General features: G+C 41.2%; 1 protein-coding gene across 1 annotated transcript; it reads left to right on the top strand.

Moving 5' to 3' along the window:
- Positions 1-3365: 3365 nt before the first annotated feature.
- On the top strand, positions 3366-10202 carry LOC134222252 (uncharacterized). The gene is made up of 4 exons (XM_062701395.1): positions 3366-3400; positions 8503-8553; positions 8987-9425; positions 9535-10202. Exons 1-4 carry the CDS (start codon positions 3366-3368, stop codon positions 9718-9720), a joined length of 711 nt encoding a protein of 236 aa, XP_062557379.1. The 3' UTR covers positions 9721-10202.
- Positions 10203-24425: the final 14223 nt, after the last annotated feature.

Here is a 24425-nt window from a genome sequence, read left to right as displayed (position 1 = left end):
TTTGAAAAGATAGTTTTCTTACTTTTTGCACTTAGCCGAAGCAAACAGCCTTTTCCAAGGCTCTAAGAGTTAAAAATAATGTTCTCCTTCAGTTGCTATCGCACGGATTAGAAGGCTCTTCAGTGGAAGGGCTGAGATACAGTCTACATCCCCTGCTGAGCCAACTTGTGGTTTATTTCAGGCAGTCCTTCAGTGGGAAGGTTATCACTGTCGAGGCTAATATTTCGTGACCGGGCAGATACTTCCTGAATTTTTTTGATGGTTCTTGTTCGAGGTAGATTTGATTTCTGTGTCGGTTTGATGAGAAGATTATGCCAAGGAATGGTATGCAACGCCGATTATTTATCCAAAATAGTTGATGTGAGAAATTTGGACATATTATGTATCTTAAAGGCATGGTCAAGTCAAGTCCTACGTCCACTTAGCGGTTATGTCACAGACATTACCCACTGTTCGTTTTTTAAATAAAACAAAATTTTCCCGCCGGAATTTCATCAATGCTTCTCAAAAATGATAAAAATTGGGTTCCATTCCACTTTTTATTTCGAAATTTTGTGGGCTCAATGTCAAGAAAAATCAACTTATTTAACTACATATAGGGTTACTGCTCCTCATAGCTCCGATATTCATCCCGCGAAAAACAAAGCAATTAAAAGGAATTTGATTTGTTTCTTATTTTTGTGGTTTTTCCAGCAGTGAACACGCATGTTAGCAAAAAGAAACGACGAAATTGATGCCGTATTTCTTTGATTCGCCATGGGATGAATATATGTTCAGTGAAATGGAAAACGGAACAGTTCCCCCTATTTAAGGAAAATGTGTATCTTAAAGTAATATTTTAGTACCTAGATAAAAAAATTAAAATTGTTCGTTTCAAACACCGCAAGAGCTACTCATAATCTGTGTACTGAGCTAACAATACCTGAAATCGAATGTAAGACGGCAAAAATACAGTAAAAAACTTTTGCCTATATTTTTCGATGGCCAACCCAAACTTTTGGCCGCGAGTGTAAATAAATTTATTGTCCGAGTGAGCTCCATCTCGCCCAAAACTGATTGATTGACAGACTTATCTCTTAGAATTTACAAAATAAAGGGTAGATATAATGTTTGATGGGGCCCTCCTTAGCCGTGCGGTAAGACGCGCGGCTACAAAGCAAGACCATGCTGAGGGTGGCTGGGTTCGATTCCCGGTGCCGGTCTAGACAATTTTCGGATTGGAAATTGTCTCGACTTCCCTGGGCATAAAAGTATCATCGTGCCAGCCTCATGATATACGAATGCACAAATGGTAACCTGGCTCAGAAACCTCGCAGTTAATAACTGTGGAAGTGCTTAATGAACACTAAGCTGCGAGGCGGCTCTGTCCCAGTGTGGGGATGTAATGCCAATAAGAAGAAGATAATGTTTGATGCCTGTATCGATTCATCGGAAATATTTAATTTTGCTTTATTAAGTTTTCCAGCCAGATCACAGTTTTCCTTATAAATAATGAACAGAACAAATCTATAATATCCCAAATCAGGCTAGTTATATTTGGGTGTTGCCCGACCGCGAACAACATAGCCCGTAGTAGGCCTGACTTCCACAGATTATGCGCCTTCGTATTTCACGACTAACATTATTATCAGGCGTTAGCAAGGATCCAAGGTAGATGAATTCCTCGACCACCTCGAAGGTATCCCCGTCTATCGTAACACTGATTCCCAAGCGGGCTCTGTTGCGCTCAGTTCCGCCCACAAGCATGTACTTTGTCTTCGATGCATTTACTACCAGTCCAACTTTTGTTGCTTCACGTTTCAGACAGTTCTGCCACCTTTGCAAATGTTCGGCCGACAATGCCCATGTCTTCCGCGAAACAAATAAATTGAAGGAATCTGTTGAAAATAGTACATCGGCTGTTACACCCGGCTCTCCACAAGACACCTTCTAGCGCAATGTTGAACAACAGGCGCGAAAGTCCATCACCTTGTCTTAGTCCTCGGCGCGATTCGATCGAACTGAAGTGTTCGTTAGTAGCCTTGCGAGCAAAGGCGTAGGACTGCCAATTTGGAGACGGCGAGTTCGATTCTCGGTCCGGTCTAGGATGTTTTCGGGTTGGAAACATTCTCGACACCTCTAATCGCGGCTAGCTCAGGGCTACTCCAGACCAGAGGTAAGGTCGGCATCACACGTTCTCGGGAAAACTCACAACTAGACCAGCGGACATAAGCAACCAACAGAAGAGGACGGAACAAGCATGCACCTAAGGCTCAGTGTAAAAAGAACAATACAATTACAAATTCAGTTCATAGTTTTTTTTTTATGGAAGGAATTGGCATGGGGTGGGTAGGTTGGGAGTAAAAGGGGAACGTTGCGGCCGTGCTGCATACGGTGGGGCCCTTCACATGCATGGGAGAGAGACCTTTGACCGAAACATACCTTACGTGCTGTTGGAGAGGGGGTGGGCGTAGTCGATACCGGTCGTGGTTGAGGATGGTTCGGGGGTTGTCTCGTCGATCTCAGAATGGGCCGACCGCCGTCGTAGCGATTTCCCAGGGTAACCCTCGGTAAGGGATCGTGCTGGCTTTCCTAGCTTCCTTGCGAGTTGCTCGGTCGTCGAAATGTGGACCTTCGGAGTCCGTAGCTTCGCTGGGTGGGTATAGCGCTTTTTCCGATGACGTTCCTTGGCTCGTGAGCGGGGTGGCAGCGCATCGGATTTTGGGCCAGCCTGTGAGCGGGGGTAGTCCCGCCGGACCTCACAAGAGCCCTCACCTCCAAAACTGTGGCTGCCACTCTCTCGCCACGTGTGGCGCGGTAATGACTTGGGGGCTCACCGGCCACCAGCACAAGGACTCGCCACCACCCACGTATTCGTGTCCCTTTTCGATAAGCGGCTTTCCTTTTCGGCGTGGATCGTCGTAGGCACTGTTCGGAGTGGCGGTTCACTAGAGTTCACTTGGTGAGGGGTAACACCTCCGAGGTACACGAGGCTTCACTTGGTGAGGGGCAACACTTCCGAGACACACGAGGGGAGAACACAGTCCCTTGGCCTGAAGCAACCAAACCTGTGCCTAGGTTGACGCAATGTGCACTCGCTCACTCGCCCGAATAAACAACTCCGATGCACGGGGAAAAACGTCCGGCGATTGGGTTTGGGACTTCGATGTCCCCGGTCCCAGTTTTGGGCTTAGCACTTAAACCGGCGTGTTACACTCTATCGCGTGGAGAATTTGGTCGTCCTGTTTAACGAGCTGCGTGGATACGTGCGTTCTCATCGATCGTTCAATCCTCACTTCTTGATCCCGTCTACCCTATTTTGTTCCAAAAAAGGTTTTAAGTCTAGCTGATCCTATAAAAAGTTCATGGCAAATTCTACGCATAGAATGAAACCGCCTTCATTGTTGCAGGCCATAGTTCGGTAACACACCCTGCGCATAGTGTATCCATTGTAACGGGTGGACACTAAAAAACGGGAATTTCAGTACTTCAATATTTTTCTATGAGAACATGAATGCTTTCAGAGAAATATTTTCATATGTAAATGAATCTTTAAGGTCTGAGGGAAGGGCTTTCCGTTAAAAAAGCACGTGGTAGCACTCTCTGAGAGAGAAAATTGCCCAATTCAGCGCGCCAGAATGACGCTGTCAGTGTCGCCAAAATTATTTCATCATTATGCAGTTTACAATTGCTTGAGAATTTGCCATAAACGGAGAACAAAAGGAATTGGTAACAATGCGGAAGAAATATATCACTCATGCAGTGGTTCGGCGAGAGAACAGCAGCAGCGCCAACCAATCACGAAATGCAGAAATCAAAATAAGCAAACTCCAGCTGGTTTTGGAAAATGAAAACATGAGCCGTTTCTAGAACAACATTAGAAAATATCGTGAGAGGATTTCTGTACAAGGTTTCCACACAAGCATTGAAAAGTATTTGTGTGATAACAGTGGTGCTGGTGTAAGTAAGACAAATAAGACAAATAAGAGAACTTCCGGAGGAATTCCTGAAGGAACTTCCGGAGGAATTCCCGAAGGAACTTCCGGAGGAATTCCCGAAGGAACTTCCGGAGGAATTCCCGAAGGAACTTTCGGAGGAATTCCCGAAGAAACTTCCGGAGGAATTCAAGAAGGAACTTCCGGAGGAATACCCGAAGGAACTTCCAGGGGAATTCCCGAAGGAGCTTCCGGAGGAATTTCCGAAGGAGCTTCCGGAGGAATTCCCGAAGGAACTTTGCGAAGAAATTCCCGAAGTAACTTCCGGAGGAATTCCTGAAGGAACTTCCGGAGGAATTCCCGAAGGAGCTTCCGGAGGAATACACGAAGGAGCTTCCGGAGGAATACCCGAAGGAACTTCCGGAGGAATTCCTGGAGGAACTTCCGGAGGAATTCCTGGAGGAACTTCCGGAGGAATTCCTGGAGGAACTTCCGGAGGAATTCCTGGAGGAACTTCCGGAGGAATTCCTGGAGGAACTTCCCGAGGAATTCCTGGAGGAATTCCTGGAGGAACTTCCCGAGGAATTCCTGGAGGAACTTCCGGAGGAATTCCTGGAGGAACTTCCGGAGGAATTCCTGGAGGAACTTCCGGAGGAATTCCTGGAGGAACTTCCGGAGGAATTCCTGGAGGAACTTCCGGAGGAATTCCTGGAGGAACTTCCAGAGGACTTTCTGGAGGAACTTCCGGAGGAATTCCTGGAGGAACTTCCGGAGGAATTCCTGAAGGAACTTCCGGAGGAACTTCCGGAGGAACTTCCGGAGGAATTCCTGGAGGAACTTCCGGAGGAATTCCTGGAGGAACTTCCGGAGGAATTCCTGGAGGAACTTCCGGAGGAATTCCTGGAGGAACTTCCGGAGGAATTCCTGGAGGAACTTCCGGAGGAATTCTTGGAGGAACTTCCGGAGGAATTCCTGGAGGAACTTCCGGAGGAATTCCTGGAGGAATTCCTGGAGGAATTCCTGGAGGAACTTCCGGAGGAATTCCTGGAGGAACTTCCGGAGGAATTCCTGGAGGAACTTCCGGAGGAATTCCTGGAGGAACTTCCGGAGGAATTCCTGGAGGAACTTCCGGAGGAATTCCTGGAGGAACTTCCGGAGGACTTTCTGGAGAAACTTCCGGAGGAATTCCTGGATGAACTTCCGGAGGAATACCTGGAGGAACTTCCGGAGGAATTCCTGGAGGAACTTCCGGAGGAATTCCTGGAGGAACTTCCGGAGGAATTCCTGGAGGAACTTCCGGAGGAATTCCTGGAGGAACTTTCATAGGATTTCCTGGAGGAATTTCCCAGAAAATTCCTGAAGGAACTTCCGGAGGAATTCCAGGAGGAACTTTCGGAGAAATTCTTGCAGGAACTTCAGGAGAATTTCCTGAAAGAACTTCCGGAGGAATTCCTAGAGGAACTTTCGGAGGAATTCCTAGAGGAACTTCCGGAGGAATTCCTGGAGGAACTTCCGGAGGAATTCCTGGAGGAACTTCCGGAGGAATTCCTGGAGGAACTTCCGGAGGAATTCCTGGAGGAACTTCCGGAGGAATTTCTGGAGGAACTTCCGGAGGAATTCCTGGAGGAACTTCCGGAGGAATTCCTGAAGGAACTTCCGGAGGAATTCCTGAAGGAACTTCCGGAGGAATTCCTGAAGGAACTTCCGGAGGAATTCCTGAAGGAACTTCCGGAGGAATTTCTGGAGGAACTTCCGGAGGAATTCTTTGAGGAATTTCGCGAGGAATCGCAGGAGGAACTTCCGGAGGAATTGCAGGAGGAACTTCCGGAGGAATTACTGGAGGAACTTCGCGAGGAATTCCTGGAGGAACTTCGCGAGGAATTCCTGGAGGAACTTCGCGAGGAATTCCCGGAGGAACTTCCGGAGAAATTCCTGGAGGAACTTCCGGAGGAATTCCTGGAGGAACTTCCGGAGAAATTCCCGGAGGAACTTCTGGAGGAACTTCTGAGGGAATACCTGGAGGGACTTCCGTAGGAATTTGTCTTGTTTTTCTTATTTGTCCTATTTGTCTTATTTGCTTTATTTGTCTTATTTGTTTTATTTTGCTTATTTGTTTTATTTGTCTAATTTATTTTCAATTTTTTATCTGATCTCATTCCTATATTTGATTTCAATTTATATATTTGGTTTCCTCGTGTTCACAAATAGGAATACGCTTTTTTCTAGTGTCACGCTAGATACGTGCGCCACAAGAAAATATGCTGTTGGCTGCTCTTTCGAAATGGTAACTTTTGTATGGAATTTAAAAAAACTTGGTCGAAGTAAAAAGAGCTTCCTTCAAAATTTATTGCGGTGACATATACATTTTATTACATCAAAATAATCGTTGGAAAAATTCAAAACTTTTGTCAGTTGGATTTTGCGAAATTCGGTTCCTTTATGCCTCAAATCATCGGAGAGAGGTACTGAGAAGCGAAAATTTCAGTTCTACAATAGTTCAGTATTTAGAGCTTTATTCAAATTTGGGAAATAGTAGGTCCATAAAATATTGCAGGAACATTCCTTGATAAATTTCAAAGAGATTGTCAGTTGGGATAAGCGAAATTCGTTCCCAATTCCGAGTTATAGACATTTTAGTACGAAAATAGCGCTCTACGGCGAGAGAGCTTCCCTCAGACCTTAAAGTATTCAGAAAATTGTCGCCCACATACTTTTACTCCAACATGTTCAGTTGTTTAAAGACCTCTCGACGTAAACCACGTAAAACCAAATATAGTACACTGAACCAATCATTCCGCTCTATATAGAAGAAAAGGAACGATTCCACCGACACTACTTCCCAGCTTTGGGGCGATTCAAATATGACGTCCACTACTTTTTGGGATTTCAAGATCCCCCCTCCCCCCTGTCATGCTTTTTTTATATACCTAGTACATGTACTGTCACAAAATCTTAGACCCCCTCCCCCCCTACAACCTGTGACATCATTTTTGAACGACCCCTTTAGCAGCACCTCCCACTCAATAATTGATAATACCCTAAAAGCAGGCAATTATCAAGGATTGGAACACGCTGTTTAGGAGATGCATGATGCTTCAAAAAACTAAAATTTTAATAGTTTAGCGTTGATAATCAAAAGCTTCAATACTACTGGCGAATTGGTGGAGAGTTTGCGAATCGATTGATTCGCTTTGAATCAATTAATTGAATCGATTGAAGGGGAAGACTCGGATACAGGGTGTAAAATGAAAATTTCAGAATTGAGGACCGTCACGAAATCATGTAAGATTTGTAACATTAATAGGTCCTTTATGTTTCAATGGATTTTAAAGATTTGTATAGGGAGCGGGACCATTTGGGCAGCACCCCCTATTCCCGTCCGTAAAACCAGTCATACTTCTTTTGGTGCTAACATCTACAGGTTCCCCCGGAGCAATCAGTTGGTCCCGAAAGCTATATATTTATACCTCGCTTCCTTATCGAAAACCATGAAAAAAACCGTCGAATGACTAGCTTTGGTGCAAAAACAAAAATGCATTTTTCTGCAGGTATCCCTGGGGCAATCTATAGATTCCGGAAGTCGAAGTCGTCAATCGTTCATTTTATATTCATACCTCTCTTCCTGAAAGAAAACCATGAAAAAAGAACCTTCGTGTTACGACGGGAATTCATCCCGCCGCGTTCGTTTTCGGACGTTGGACAGAAACGTGTTTTCCAGTGTTGCGTTCCGCCAGACACTCGAAACTGTAAACATTTATTAACAATAATTAATTACAAATATAACAACGGACAAGCACTTACCCTTTTGGTTTCGTCCAGACGTCAGTACAGTACGGATAATTAAGACAAAATTTTTCATACAAAGATAATCAAATCTACAGTGAGGTCTGGACATATTGGTACGAGCGAACACTTCGAATGAATAGTTTTGTTGCCAAAAACTAAATGTCCCCTTCTACAGGTTCCCCCGGGGCACCCTAGCGACTTCAGGATCCGTCTTTTTGGTTGGTTTTTCATTCTTGACGTATCAGAAGATTTCTGGAATGTAATCATAATTGAAGATCCGCCAAAAAGATTGATTCAAATGAATTTGTGGCTGGTCCCTTTTGAAAAGATAGATCGGCATCGATTCTAAACAAATGGCCATATCTCACTTGATTCTGGTCCGATTTTGAATTTCAACATATGGTTCCAATCAGAAAGAGAACTACTTTATTTATGGTTACTTATATTAGTATGTTTTTAACCCAACTTATCCTAATACCCACTTCAAATTTACGGTTCTGAGCCTACCCTGAACCCGGAATATCTCCGGTATCCGGTAGCTATGGTCTGCTTCATGAACTTATTGTGAAACTACATTAAATTTCTAGTTCAGGCATTCCTGAATTGTCAAAATCGGATAATAATTTACATTACTACAACACATCTAATCATGCCAAAAATTTGCCTATCTCAGTTATTTTGGACATCTTCTGTATTTCCATATATGTAGTGTTTTTTTTCTCAACTTTATTCATTTTATTAGGGGTCTGCTTGCTGCTCGGGCCGACACATTTTAACTCACTTTATGTTTCTTTCTTTATAGCTCGTGCCTTAAATTTCAAGAAGTGGCAAAGGTTTGGATACTTCTAAAATGGTATGTATTTTGAGGACACTTATTACGCGTTCGATAATGGCACAACATTGTAGGTAACATTTTGTAGTAAACATTATTTTATCAATATATGCACCAATCGACGCTCTGAAATATAACCATTGTAACAAAGGGAATGGGATCAACTAAAAAATATAGATTAATCTTAGGTATAAGCCGAAAAAAGTAATATCACAGATAAAAATCTTCTTTTTCTCAAAATGTCAAATACTTTTTTAAATTATCACAGATTTCGTTCGATGATAGCTTACGAATTTACCATTGCTTATCAGACGAATACAAATAGGAATAAATTCCAATTTGTTGTCCTTCAAACGAAATCTGTTTTCCTATTTATAACTATGCATGATTTGCATGTTGCATGCGTTTCGATTACGGAAAGATGCTTTTCTGATCATATAATGTAATGTTGCAGTCCGGATGAAAATGACATTGATCTGCCGGATATTCATGCCAATTCCAACGCGGACAATGAAGAGCCAGAAACGTTGGACCTTAGCCAGCAGCCATCAGCTGCTACCTCGCTAGACAATCAACCAATAGAATTCAAGATCGAGCAGCCGGGACGGAAACGTCCAAGAAATCCGGTTGACACTGGTGGTTATTATCATCAAGACGAGCTAGACAATTACCGAAAACGCCAGAAACTTACCATGCAGCATTACTACGATGAAGCGTATGCTTCAGTGGAAAAGAAAATGCGGAATCCTTTTATGGACGATTCATTGATGAAGCCAATGGACTCCTTCGAGAGCTACGCACGTAGTTCGATGAATCCCATCAACTATACACTGACAGCGGAGGCTATCAACAGGCGAATTCGAAGCACTTTAGGACTTGAGGATGATCCACAGGTAAGTTCACAGAATGTTTGGTTTGTGTAATAATTCTGAGTGAATTTAACTACAAAGTAAAATTTAGATCATATGGCACTTTAAAGACTATTCTCGTATATTTTTACAGGTAAACTTCGATCGCTCGAGAGCTCCGTCCAACGATGAATGCTGTACCGCAAACCCTGATTGGCTGATGAGACGAAACACCTACGCTGACAATCCATTCACCATCACTTCAACGCAGGTGGATATAAAACCACCCCCATTCGCTCATGATGACAACAATAATGTGGATAAAAAACCCTTTCACTAGATCAAAATGTTTGAAATTTAACACACTTGGGACCGACTTCTACTATCAAACATAAAAGGAAATCGTTTTGGTACGTGTTTGGCTACGTAAATTAAATTTTGCATGAGGTTATAAGGAATTTTCTTGAAACAGAATCAAAACTTCTCCAATATATCGAACAATATGTGGAACGCATTTAGAGTAAAAATGTAGAATTAATATGTTAACCAGTGCCAACATAAAATGTAAAACGGTTAATTGAACACTGGCAATGTAAACTTCTCAAACGAAGATTGAACAGGAATATGATATAAATTGATTAGACTGATTAGATAATGTGTATGTGTATCCAATCGGTAGAAACGAATAAAATTCTTTTACTGAATATCAACCAATTTGATTGAGAATTGTCAACTACAGCACGAATTTCCCAAACTGATGGAGGGTAGGCTTGGAAGAACATTGACTAGATGAATAAAACTGTTCCTATGGATTTATGACTACGAATTGTGTTTTATTAGGTGAATACGGCTGAGAGAATGGTGGTGAGGCAAAACGACAAAAATGCGATCTTTACACGCAGAAAAAGCGTTTATGAATTCGTGAACTAACGAGTTCACGGTGTATTTTTTCGGGAACAACAGTCACGGATTCGGGAATTCAGTCACGATTTCTGGAACGTTCTGGAAAACGTGACTGGTGTTCCCGAATCCATGAGTTAAATCACGGTGTATTTTTGCTGCTTCACGAATTCGAGAACGCTTTTTTTGCGTGTAGAATTCTCAAGAATTCTCAATTCTCAGTCGGTATAACTAAATGATCGTTTATCTCACCTCTTCCGTCTGCCTTGTACCTTGCACGAAAGAAAGCATTTGCAAAGTTAAAATCGTATAGCCTAGTGTTGTATTCTGTGTTGATTATCTTTCTTTTTGCCTTTCTCGTATACAAAGTATATGTAAGCTATAGCTATAGTATAGTAAGTAAGTATAGTAAGTATAGTAAGCTATATGTTCGCTCCAAAAACAAACTTTTTATAGGAGGCTCGGAGACCCATAGTGTTATATACCGATCGACTCAGCTCGACGAATCGAGGTGATGTCTGTGTGTGTGTGTATGTGTGTGTGTATGTGTGTGTATGTGCGCAAAAAGTCTAGCCCACTTTTCAGGCACTTACCCTTAACCGATTTGCTCGCATCGAGTCGAGTCAAGTACAAGACACTGAAGACGGCCTTACTGTTGAGGTCGAAATACGTATCTGTCAAGATACAATTAAGTGGTGGAATTCAATGGGATTGTATAAACTCGTCTTATGACAAGTGAAGATATTCCACTAAAAAGCTCAAAATAATTTTCTTATTAAAAAGTTGTCTATTTTGGCAATTTAGCTTTCAGGAAACATCAATTTGTTTGTAAAATTTGATAACCTAACTACTATGTACACTAATATTTACAATAAAAAAATTATAACCAAAAATGCCGTGAATACCAGGTCCCAACGCACCATCTGTTCGTTGATTTCAAGGCGACATACGACAGTATAGACCGCGTAGAGCTATGGAAAGTTATGGACGAGAACAGCTTCCCTGGGAAGCTTACCAGACTGTTCAAAGCAACAGTGGATGGTGTGCAAAACTGTGTGAAGATTTCGGGCGAACACTCCGGTTCGTTCGAATCGCGCTGGGACTAAGACAAGGTGATGGACTTTCGTGCCTGTTGTTCAACATTGCGTTAGAAGGTGTCATGCGGAGTGCCGGGTGTAACAGCCGGGGTACGATTTTCAACAGATCCCGTCAATTTATTTGTTTCGCGGATGACATGGACATTGTCGGCCGAACATTTGCAAAGGTGGCAGAACTGTACACCCGCCTGAAACGTGAAGACGGGGATACCTTCGAGGTAGTCGAAGAATTCGTCTACCTCGGATCCTTGCTAACGGCTGATAACAATGTTAGTCCTTAAATAAGAAGGAGTGGAAGCCCGAGCAAAGCTTGAGAGCAAATCGATAACTAATTTTGTTGTTGTGAAATCGCCTAATTTTGATAACTCAGGTTGATATCCTTTTGGTCGTTTTAACGGTTAAAAGATCAAAATCTACAGCAGAAAAATCTTACTGTGACATCAAATCGAAAACTATTCCTGTTGTCGATGAGAACAAATCGAAAACTAATTTTGATATTGGTTCCGATAACAAAATAAGTACACAGTTTGATGTCAGATCATACAATTTAGAAATCAACAGCAAAATGAGATCAAAATATGCAATCAGTAATGATGATTCATATTTGAAAACAAATTATGATTTCGATTTGATATCAATATCAAAATATGTTTTCTATATGCTCTCATTAAGTTTTCAGACATTGCTCGGGAGTCGGGCTTACTACGGGCTCCAAAAGAAACTGCGGTCAAAAAAGATTCGCCACCGCACCAAATGTGTCATGTACAAGATGCTAATAAGCCCGGTTGTCCTCTACGGACATGGAACATGGACAATGCTCGAGGAGGACTTGCAAGCACTAGGAGTATTCGAGAGACGGGTGCTTAGGACCATCTTTGGCGGTGTGCAAGAAGACAGTGTGTGGCGGCGAAGAATGAAACACGAGCTCGCCCAGCTCTACGGCGAACCCAGTGTCCAGAAGGTAGCTAAAGCCGGAAGGGTACGATGGGCAGGATATGTTGCAAGAATGCCGAACAGCAACCCTGCAAAGATGGTGTTCACTTCCGATCCGGCAGGTACGAGACGGCGTGGAGCGCAGCGAGCGAGATGGGCAGACCAGATGCAAAACGACTTGGCGAGCGTGGGGCGTATTCGAGGATAGAGAGATGCGACCTCGAACCGTGTATTGTGGCGTCAAATTGTTGATTCAGTGTTATCTGTTTAGATGTACACTAAATAAATTAAATCCCGGCCAGATGGTGGACCTCGGATGTTCTTTTCCTGGGTGGGGTTCTGAGTATCATCCTCAGAAATTTGTTTTGGACCCGTTGAAGTTTGAGGTGGTGGGTTTTAGCGCAGCTATCCCAGACCGACATGCCGTATTCGATCACAGGAAGGATGATTTGCTTGTAGACAGCAAGCTTATTTTTCAGGGACAATGACGACCGACGGTTGATCAAAGGGTACAGCAGTTTCAACAAAACGTTACACTTCGTCACTGTCTTGTCAACCTGTTGCCTGAACATAGGCTTGCTGTCGAGGGTCAAGCCAAGGTGGTCGGCCTTATTGGCCCATTCCGCAGTTGTGCCAACATGTTTAGGGAATTTAGAGTGGGGGAAAATGATGACCTGGGTCTTCGCCGCGTTGATACAGATCTTCCAGCTGTTGAGGTATTCTGTCAGGGCATCCAGGCCTCGTTGGAGTTTTGCCACTAGCGCTCTGATCACTCTACCGTTGTAGACGATGGAGGTGTCATCTGCGAACAGAGACAAAATGCCGCCTTCTGGAGTTTCTGGCATGTCGGAGGTGAGCAGGTTGAAAAGCAGGGGCCCAAGGATACTGCCGTGGGGGACGCCTGTGACGATGTTGTGCGCATTGGAACTCGCTCCGCTGATTCAGACCCGGAATGTCCGTGCCGACAGGTAATTGTTGATGATTTTCACCAGGTAGCTGGGAAGATTGTAGCGTTGTAGTTTGTACACCAGGCCATCATGCCATGCATTGTCGAATGACTCCTCAACATCGAGTAGGCAATGGCGGATGTTTTTGAGACAAACTTGTTCCGTCCAATACAGTACCAGGTGCTCTAATCTTTTAAGTTTGTGGAAGAGAAGAAAGCGGGGGTGAAAAATTCATTCTCAGTGCAAAACAAAAACAAATCGGCTGGCTCTCCCATACTAAAATCCAAGATGGCTGAATCGTGAATTTGGCAGATTGGAACACCTAGTGGTGCATTCATCTGGGTTCCGTCTGAGGACGTTGGTAACTTGGGTCAGTTGGTGTACGGTTGATCGACCACGTCGGAAACCAAACTGTTCCTCGAACAAAATGTTGAGATTTTTGGCAGACTCAAGTAACCAGTGATTTCTTTATTTCTTTATTTCTTTGGAGCAGGGAAAAGCCCGTTTGAGTAGAGCACTTTGCGCTCTTTCTCAAATGGGCGCAAACCCTCCTCTTATTTTATTTATTTATTTTTTATTTATTTATTGGGAGCAGGGAAAAGCCCGCTTGAATTGAACAGTTAGAAATTCATTAGTTCTCACTCAAGCGGGCACAAAACCTCCTCATCTTTTCTATGCATCAACAGATTACAATATCCAAATGATACAATTCGACTTAAAATTACATCCAACAATAAACTTAAATCTAGGCCTAGCTACTACTGATTGTCGTTTAGAAGGTGAGAAAAGTTCGTACGGAGAGTGTTACGAGATGAATGGAAATCAAATCCAATAGAGCAGTTATTGAATATACGGCACATGCTAGTAAATGGCTCGTTGTGACCATAATTAGTTCGTGCACCATGAAGAAAGAGGAGAGAACGAGAGCGAAGATTCCTATGGCTAACATTGATGTTTAGCATGGAAAGCAGTGGGGGGCAGTCGATTCTCGATTGCAAGAGGTCTGCAATGAATATCGCCCGAGAAGTACCGTGCTGTGTCCTTATTCCAATCAGCGCCTAATTCCGTTCACGCAAGACAAAATGATAAATAATAAAGAGTTTTTGTCTAAAAACAACAGAAAAATATCCTTGTATTTTTCTATGGTTATGTATGCATGAAATGAAATGAAAACCAGCGTCAGTTTTAGCGAATAATAGTGAAAATTTAAACAAAATTTGTTGGTCGTCACTACGAGCGCCATTTTGACTGCCCAAGTAACCAGTAAGCATTATATAAAGCATTTTAGTATCATTATATGTGCCTTTACTGCAACACATTAAATGCCAATAAGTCCTATAGTCGCCTTTAATGCTATTTTAATGTAGGGTTTGGCCCAATATATGGCTGCTTAAATGCTCAATCCTACTTTATCGATAAAGTAGAAATTTTGCTGAGTAGCATTTATTCAGCATCCGAAATGCTGAATAAATGCTTAATTTTAAAAACAAGAAAAAAATGTTTTTAATAGCATTTTTTTCTAATTCTTTTTTTACATATTTTTTTTTCATATTATATAGTTACTGTTATTTTCATATTTGAAATGGAACATAATTTTTTTACTTTCTTCGAGCGGGATTCGAACTCGCGGCTCTTGCCATCCGACGCTGTAGTTGTCATCGCCCTTACCAGCTGGCCCATAAGAGAGAGATGGTAGCGGAAATAATTTTACAAACATAAACACAATCCCCTTTCAGGAACATTGAAACTTAATCTAACTCATCTCAGAATGTAACTGTCACAAACGTCATAGCCAGTTGCAATGAAACAGCTACAGTAGTGCTGCTTTAATGCTTCCATCAAAAATAGTGCAATGGAATAATAAAATGTAGCGAAACTATTAGTGGTAGGGTTAGGTTAACGACAAGTACTCCTGTCAATGGTCGGAATGGAAAAAACATTCTGCACGTACCGATTTCTATTTTCAAATGTAAGTTCATTGGACAAATAGTCCCCGCTATATGGTTCCATATTGGAAAACGTTTGACGTATGAACACTACAGGCCTTAAAGTGGCACTAATGTAGCTGTTCCATTGCAGTTAACGAAAAACAACATTGTGCATTCAGAATGCTATTTTAAAACTATGCCTCTCATGATGGCTTTGAGAATGCTTATTTAGAACAGCCAAGTTTTCGAAATGCTTATATACAGCACGGAGCATATGCAATGCCAGTATAATGCTACTATAGTGCTTACTTTAATGCTTATTGGTTACCTGGGTGTTTTCATTAACCCAGATGCTAAAAACGTCTGTCATAATATTTAAGCATTTTTAAGTGAAAATTTGCCCTGGATTTCGAACAAAGCAGCATAACAAAACAAAACAGGTAACATTATAGCGTATTACCAAATTGTTGCCTGTATTTTCCCGATAGAAAATGCTGAAAAGTGTAAAATATCTTGACCGGAATAAGGGTACATCTAAATCTACTCGTTCCTTATTCCGTTCATTGGGTTTGGAGGATGGATTCCGAAAATTCTATGTTTGAGATTAAAATCTATGAGCAAGAAAACGTACTTCGTACATGAAGCCATATGAATGGTGAACATATGAAATTCTATCCCGCAAGCAGGCAGACCGAAAGGAATTAACGACAGGTTATGGGACCTTTTTCAACTCGTGCCGGGAAAATACAGGTTTTTCAGTTAATGATTTAATGATGGATTATAAAGTGAATGCTGGACAATGTTAAGAAAGGGTTTCCGGAGAATACAGACAGTTTTAAACAGCACAATCCATAATTGCGGCTTTCTTGTTTAAAAGCTTTATCCGGAAATTTCTTGGCGAATTTCTATAAAAAAAACTGCCCTCTCTGAGCTGCAAATAAGGTTATGTTTTACCGAAATCCGTTAATACTTCGTAGAAGTAGGGTTATCCGGTACTTTAAAGAACCGGAACTTTAAAGAATATTCAATTTGAACGAAACAGTGGTACGAACAATTCCAAACAAACAGAGACATTGCTTTGGAAGGTTCAGGTCAGAATTAAAGGCCTAGTATCCAGGCTCTAGTCAAAATTACGTTGAGGATAAGGTGTAAAACTCCGATAAGGAATCGTATATGTCCTTTTCTGTGGTACCTAATGCAACTAGGCAGCTAGCATCCATGTTCATGTTGAATATATCTCAAATGGTAAGTAAAACAAACGAAAAAACAGTCACCTTGGCTATACCAAGGAAATATCATTCATTGTATTTTAAATTTGGAAGGAAATTACATTTTAAGCTTTTTATTTGCAATATTATAATAAATGAAAAGATGGATTTGTGAGAAAAATGATGCCTGGTATTAGCATCTCCAAGAAATCAAATGTTTTTCGGGTGATTGGAATTAGGAACACGAATGAACGGAATTAGGAACAATGCCATTTCAGATGATTGGAATTAGGACCACAGAATTGCTCAAGTTTGTTCTCACTATGCGAACCTAAGTCTATGAATGCATCCCAACATATTTTATTTTCAATTGTATATAGCAAATGATACTATGTAGCGAAATTGCAGCTTCAAAATACTAAACGGCTGTTTTTTAGAGCTTTTAGACATAGCGCATTGTCTTAGGTGAACGGAATAAGGGCACAGCACGGTATTGCGACGGACTGTTAAGAGCTCTAAATCTATAAGCTTGCAACGGTCTTCATAGCTGGGTAAATTTGAAGGATCTCTCCATGGAAGGCGGCGTAAAGCGAAGCGTATAAATTTGCGTTGAACGGATTCTATTCTAGCAATATTGTTCTGGTAATATGGAGTCCACACTGCGGAACATTATTCTAAAATCGATCTGACTAAAGAACAATAGAGTGCTTTGAGGCAGTGGACATCATCGAAATGCTTTGAAATTCGGAATATAAAGCCGAGGGTGCGAGAGGCTTTAGAAGTTACGTACGCAATATGCTCTCTAAACGTTAGCTTAGAATCTAACATCACCCCGAGGTCTCTGACAGAAGATTCTCGCCGGAGACTAGTGGAACCGATTTTGTAGTCGTAGCTAATCACAGAACGTTTGCGGGAGAATGACATCAAAGAACATTTGTCAGCATTGAGTACCATCTGATTTAAATCACACCAGTTTGAAAACAAATTCAGTTGTGATTGTAGGAACGACGCATCATCGAGATTTTTTATAATCCAGTACAGCTTGAAATCATCGGCAAATGAGAGCTTGAAAGACTTGAGCAACAAATTGATGTCGTTTAAATAAATGATGAAAACAAGTGCCCCAAGATTGGGGCACTCCTGAAGTCATTGGAAAATAGGATGAAATGCAATCTCCAATTTTAATTGCCATTTCTCGATTGCTCAGATATGACTGAAGCCAGTTCAGGAGAGGCCCGGAGAATCCGAGACGCTCGAATTTGGCTACGGCGATTTTATGATTGATTTTATCAAAGGCTGCTGTAAAGTCCGTATAAATCGAATCAACCTGTTGTCCTTTCTGAAAAGCCTTAGTGATGGTTGACGAATAAACAAGTAGGTTGGTAGTTGTTGATCGTTTTGGGATAAAGCCATGTTGATCCTCTGATATATAACCCAGGCAGTTGTGAGATAAAAAATTTTGGACCAGTTTTTCAAACAGCTTTGAGATTGCACATAGAGCAGCAATATAGTTCTTGACTTGCTGCTTATCACCTTTCTTGAAGACAGGAAAAATGTAGGATTTTTTCCAGTGATCCGGAAAAGTTCCAGTACGCAGCGATAAGTTGAACAACACTGATAGAGGCAGACATAAACTGGAGGAACATTTTTTTAAAATGATTGATGGGATGCCATCCGGTCCCGGATTAGACGATGATTTTAAAGAGGAACAGCATTCGGCGACGTACTCGGCGGTGACAATGGGATGTTGGCCAACTGCAGGATATAACGGGACATTGACAGCAGCTTGCTGAACTTCTGATTCGTTGAGAAGATGGTTCGAAAAAACTCCAGAGAATTGCTCCAAAAAAAGATCACAAATTCCTTCAGTAGACGTCTGTTCGATATGCCCATTAGTCATGACAGTTGGGAGACCGGATTCTTTCCGTTGTGAATCCACGAAGCCCCAAAATCCTTTTGGGTTAAGTCGTAGGTTTCTTTGAATTTTTTCGTTGATACGAAGAGTAGAGCCTGTCGTTCACATATTTATAACGCCGATTTGTGGAGTGATACATGACCTTGTAATAGTGCGTTTTGAATTTTGAGTATTTCCTCAAGGCAGACCTTTTCCGGGGTTTCAGGCGTTTTAAATAATTATTGCTCCAAGGTAGATTCATAGGAAGAGATGATATATGTTTTGGTACGAACTGATCAATCGAGTAGAGTAATATGTTTAAGACCGTAATAACAGCAGAGTTGACATTCATGTTCATGGTGACATCCTGCCAGTTAATATTTTCTAGGAAAATATTCATACTAGTATAATCACCCTTTTTGAAGTTGTAGTAGATGCTTTCAACTGGTTCAGAGAAAATACAAGGCGTGACGCTACTCGCAGTTATGAGCAAAGGTGGATGATGTGAAGTTGACGTCATATCAACAGAAAATACAATGTTTCCAAATGATACAATTTTAGCTTAATAGTACTATTCTTAACTATTATATAACTATACTTCTATTTACAATTCCATCTACAATCTATTTAACCAGTTCATTTTGATGTTACGTGTGGCGAGGTGGAGATAATATTAGGAGAAAATTTCTTCGAAGTGCAGAACGAGAAAGAGAAAAGTCAAAAGCAGTAGAACATTGATTAAATATACGACACATGCTTATAAAGGGCTCATTATGTGCGGGGCCCTCCTTAGCCGTGCGGTAAGACGCGCGGCTACAAAGCAAGACCATGCTGAGGGTGGCTGGGTTCGATTCCCGGTGCCGGTCTAGGCAATTTTCGGATTGGAAATTGTCTCGACTTCCCTGGGCATAAAAGTATCATCGTGCTAGCCTCATGATATACGAATGCAAAAATGGTAACCTGGCTTAGAAACCTCGCAGTTAATAACTGTGGAAGTGCTTAGCGAACACTAAGCTGCGAGGCGGCTCTGTCCCAGTATGGGGATGTAATGCCAATAAGAAGAAGAATGTGCGTAATTTGTTCGGACACCCCTGATGAAAATAAAGGAGCTTGAACGAAGCTCTCGAGTAGGAATATGAATGCTTAAATTTGATAGCAAGAACGGACAGTCTATTTTAGATTGCAAAAGGTCAGAAATAAAAAGTGCTTTTGATACCTGACGACGTGTAGTTAAGAGCTCTAAATCTATCAGTCCACATTGTTCTTCGTAACTGGAAAAATTATATGGGTCGTTGATGTGATGAATAGCTTTTTCGAATAGCATGGATAATCCTGAGAGAAGGCTGATGGAACGATAACTTTTGGGGAGAAAGGATCCTTCCCAGGTTTCGGATGGGTATGACTTTCGCTGACTGCCAGGACGATAGGAAGTAGCTGAGCCGGAGACACTGATTAAAGATCAGCGAAAGGTGCTCAAAGAACGGAGCACTCATGTGTTTGAACTCGAGATTCAGGATGCTGTCGAAGCCTGGGGCCTTCATGTTCTTCGATGATTTGATATAGGCCGTCAATTCTTTGAATAATTTTTCTACTTAAGGTTTTTTGATTTTAATTACAGGGGAAGTGATTCCCACCATTTTGTCTTTGGTTTATAACTTTTTTCACAGTAGATATTTTGCAATGGACAAATTGATATGAAATTTGCGAAAAAGAATCCACGTGTCTTAGAGGGACTCGAACCCTCAACCTCCTACTCTCTAGATAGGCGTGATAACCCCTACACAACAAGACCACTTAAAGGTCACGTTTGCGGAAAAGCCATTAGAATCCGATTACCAACCTCCACCGCGGTTAGCTCTTTTTTGAAAATTGAATATCTTCGGATGTTTGATTTGTCCAATCTTCACATATGCTTTACTGTTGTATATCCACAGTCAAGCGAGTGCACCTTTTATTATTCGAGAGCATCACACTCTATGCCCCCAACAACAAGCTGGGCGGATTTGTATAGAGTGCGAATCAACCACACTCTGCTGTGCCAAAGGCTTGCTTGGCTAAAGCATTTGATGAGTGTGATTTGGCCGAGTTGCCGAATAATATGCAATTAATTGTAATCAAGTGTCGATTATACACGACCGCATGCGTAGAGCAATCACACTCACACTTTTGTCAATTTCGTCCATTTCGAAACATGTGCTGTACATATGCACAGCCAAAATATTTAACAAAAAAATGGTTTTGGTACGGCCGAGTTGCCGAATAATATGCAATTAATAATGATTTTTCATTAATCCCGAAATGCAACTTGTTGCGAGTAAATCGGATAATGCTAAGCTCCAAAAAGCATGTCTACAAATTGTGTACACATACACACACACTTACAGACAGACATCACCTCAGTTCGTCGGATTGAGTCGATTTGTGTATAACACTATGGGTCGGTAGTCCACAAGACGATTCACGCTAACTTGAAATAACCCAGTGGCCGGGTCGTTTGTACCCGGATTTTTTCGAGCAGTTGTCAAAATCTGGGTATGTCAACAAAATAGATCTGAATCAGACGAACCCGAAATCTGGGTAACTGGAGACTTAAACATTTTCGGATACAGCAACATGGTGTCGACCGGCGTCGAAGTCTCATGCTCGAATAAAATGTTCGGGTTTTGCACTGAACGCAACAAGAAACAGGTAAGAATAGTTAAATTTATCAAATAAAATGGGTTGGGAAAGCTGTTTTGTTTAGTGTTTTTACACAATAATAATTCTCTGGAGTGAAAAGAGCTGGGTACCGGTTACCCAGATTTTTAAGCTTGTACGGTAACCCAGATTTGAGTCAAGGTACCCTTACTCAGATTAAAGTAACTACGGTTTTGCCGATTCTGAGTCACTTTGACATAATTTTGGGTAGATCCAGGTTAGCGTGCACATATTTTTCTACTCACATTTTCAAAAGGCTAAATCTTGGCTTAGTAAGTTTCGTACAGTGCTGTAATTAAAGTCGGTCTAAAGTCTAGCTCTATGCACGTAACGGTTCTTGCAACTCGAGCTTCTTGACTTCAACTACTTCAAAAAGCACGTGGTTTCCAAGATGGCCGATTTCTGGCTCGAAATACGAAAGGTGGAGGTCGAAATACGTATCTGTCAAGGTACAATTAAGTGGTGAAATTAAATAGGATTGTACAAACTCGTCTTATGACAAGTGAAGACATTCCACTAAAAAGCTCTAAATAATTTTCTTCACATGATTTGATCTTGTTCCAGTTCCTCAAGTTATTGGGAACATGATATTATCAATCAAATAAGCATAAACAATTCTAATGTGATTTATACCGACCTAGCTTCTTCCTTGTTTTGGATTTACGCCAAAGCTTTCATTACTTACATGCATCGGTAGCATTGCTCATTGTAACAAACCATCGAAAATGGTGAGAAATGGCTAAAATTAATTAAGATAATTAAGCGAAACGGGTTACAATTTGCATAACTGGTTGTTGTGTCACCGGTCGCCATTTCCCTCTGCCCCATAAGTTGTAAATTGCCAGCCAAAGGAACGAACCATATTCCGTGGTGCTTACATAGGCAAGAATGGGACTTCTACCCAGATTCATAACTCTCCGACCAACGACGACGACGGCTGACTGTGTGGCAATGAGTCGCCATTCGGAGCCACAGAAAGGATTTGGCAGTCGGGGTCGGAGTGAAAACAAGGAAAACAATTTGAAAGAGTGTTGTTTCTGTTTGTTTTAACATATTTTTAAATTGATTTCTCCTAGCATCCGTACAGACAGCGAGTAACATTTGCTCGGAGTGCTGATGGGAACCGTTCCGTTTCGGTGTTTCACGACCCAAACTCCCCTGTGGGCAGTCGATTTCGTAACTGGGCGGAAGTAGCCGAGCTACAATCTAGGGTAGATGTTCTCAACAGATTGAAATTTACAAAACTAAAACTTTAATACTAATGTTTAAGCTATCTGGAATATAAGCATAGTTAATTTAGTTAATCAATACTGAAACATGAATAAGGTACATAATATATAATATAATATAATATATAATATATAATATATGTGGGCCCTCCTTAGCCGTGCGGTAAGACGCGCGGCTACAAAGCAAGACCATGCTGAGGGTGGCTGGGTTCGATTCCCGGTGCCGGTCTAGATAATTTTCGGATTGGAAATTGTCTCGACTTCCCTGGGCATAAAAGTATCATCGTGTTAGCCTCATGATATACAAATGCAAAAATGGTAACTTGGTTTAGAAACCTCGCAGTTAATAACTGTGGAAGTGCTTAATGAACACTAAGCTGCGAGGCGGCTCTGTCCCAGTGTGGGGATATAATGCCAAGAAGAAGAAGAATATATAATATATATGTATATTATGTACCAGTGTTCAAGGTTTCTTTTCTGGATATTATGAACTTGAGGAGAAGGGTGTTTGATGAAAACTGATTTGTAAATAATTATACTCAGGTTTTTTTTACACGGTTTGGTTTTATTCAATTAAGACCTTTAGCGTGAATGAAACAATGAATCAACCCCACAAAAAAAAAATCACAAAAAGCCGACGAAAACTTAGGTGGTATTTATAAGCTGTGAAAGATCAGGTTCACCGATTAAATAATAAATTCCTACCGCTTAAAAACCTGGCAATAATAACGTTGAATAAACTAAGATGTGTTAAAATATCGACATTAATTTAAATGAGGTAGGTGTTGCTGGAGGAGACCATAAAGAAAATTGGGAAACTCTGATTTACCAGTAGGCGGCTGTATGCGATGAAAAGTTTCAAAACTAACCTCCTCCTTTCCGGTTGTTTCCGTTTAAAAAAGCGAACGAAAAATTTATGATCTCCATTAGATTTGTAAACAATGCTGCCGAAATTTTGTTTGTGTATCTTGCTCTCCAATAACCCGAATTTCAGCGAGTATTGTAGCGGGTGGAGGCTGCGAGAGTTTCCATTTCACGATTCTTTGCTCTGTTGGACGGTATTTGCTATAGCGTTTAGACTGACTCATCCGATGAACATTGTAGTCATTAATTGAATTGGTTTTTGTTTACAATGCCTCAGTGAAGGTAAAGCTAATTTACAACGAATGATGAATATCGAGTTCATTTAGAAGTCCAGAATGTGATATGGATTGATATCCAGAATAGAAAGATAATATAAAGCCGCTATGCAATTGTCGCAGTTTTATACAATGTTCTGCCAAGTTTTCCAGAAGTTTGGGACATCATCGTTCCGTTGCGCGTGCTAGCTCAGTTTTGAGGCACGCACAATTATGTCACAAAATTTTGCATATCGGTCCTATTCAAATATTCTTTTATTTTTATTTAGTTGTGGTTTTTCTCTGCTTTTTATTATAGATGTTTCGATTTAGACAGGACTCTTCTGGCAATATTATGGAATTGTGGAATGTTGTCGACCTCAATCTTCCCAATTATACTCTACCAATACCAACAACACCACGAACGGAACTGTATTCTTAATTTATTATGATTTGAGCGGAAAACCTTAACCCATGTGATATGGCAAGTTTTGCATTTCCATCTCTGCAACAACCGCCGTCATAATCCAGTGAGGCGCCAGAAGAATCCTGTTCGCTTTCTTCCACTGATTCCTCTAATGGCAAAAGTTCGATTTGAACCAATAAAATTTATTGTGCTCTAATATACCGGAGTATTGTTTTGATTTTCGTTGTTCTTTTATCGTTATTACTTTTTGTTTTCGATATCATTCAGCCTTCTCTTCTGTGCTTCAGGGCAACCCAATCGCCAGCATCAGCACAAAAATCTCTTCCAATACGACAAAGGAAGGAAAGACTTTCTCCAATAAGCAAATTTACCACTATCAGTAGAAGCGCGCAACACAGCACCGTGTCTGTCCATCGTCGACTGTCTGCTATTGTTGGTAGTCGATATTTATGAGTGCTGTGAATGTTCGATTTTTGCTGTCGCCACTGGTCATAAAACCAAAATTATTGGATGACCAAGGCATATCTATTCTATACAGAAATTAGATAGCTTTGACAAATGAAATATAAAAACATGCGATTTGTTATTGTACATCGTCGATGTTATCATATAATCGTCATGATATAAATATGTTGTAGCAATTAGTATAGTATGTCATTGGGGTGCG

This window comes from Armigeres subalbatus, chromosome 3 (genome assembly GCF_024139115.2).
Source record: "Armigeres subalbatus isolate Guangzhou_Male chromosome 3, GZ_Asu_2, whole genome shotgun sequence".
NCBI lineage: Eukaryota > Metazoa > Arthropoda > Insecta > Diptera > Culicidae > Armigeres > Armigeres subalbatus.
This window is presented reverse-complemented; position numbering and strand designations above follow the sequence as displayed.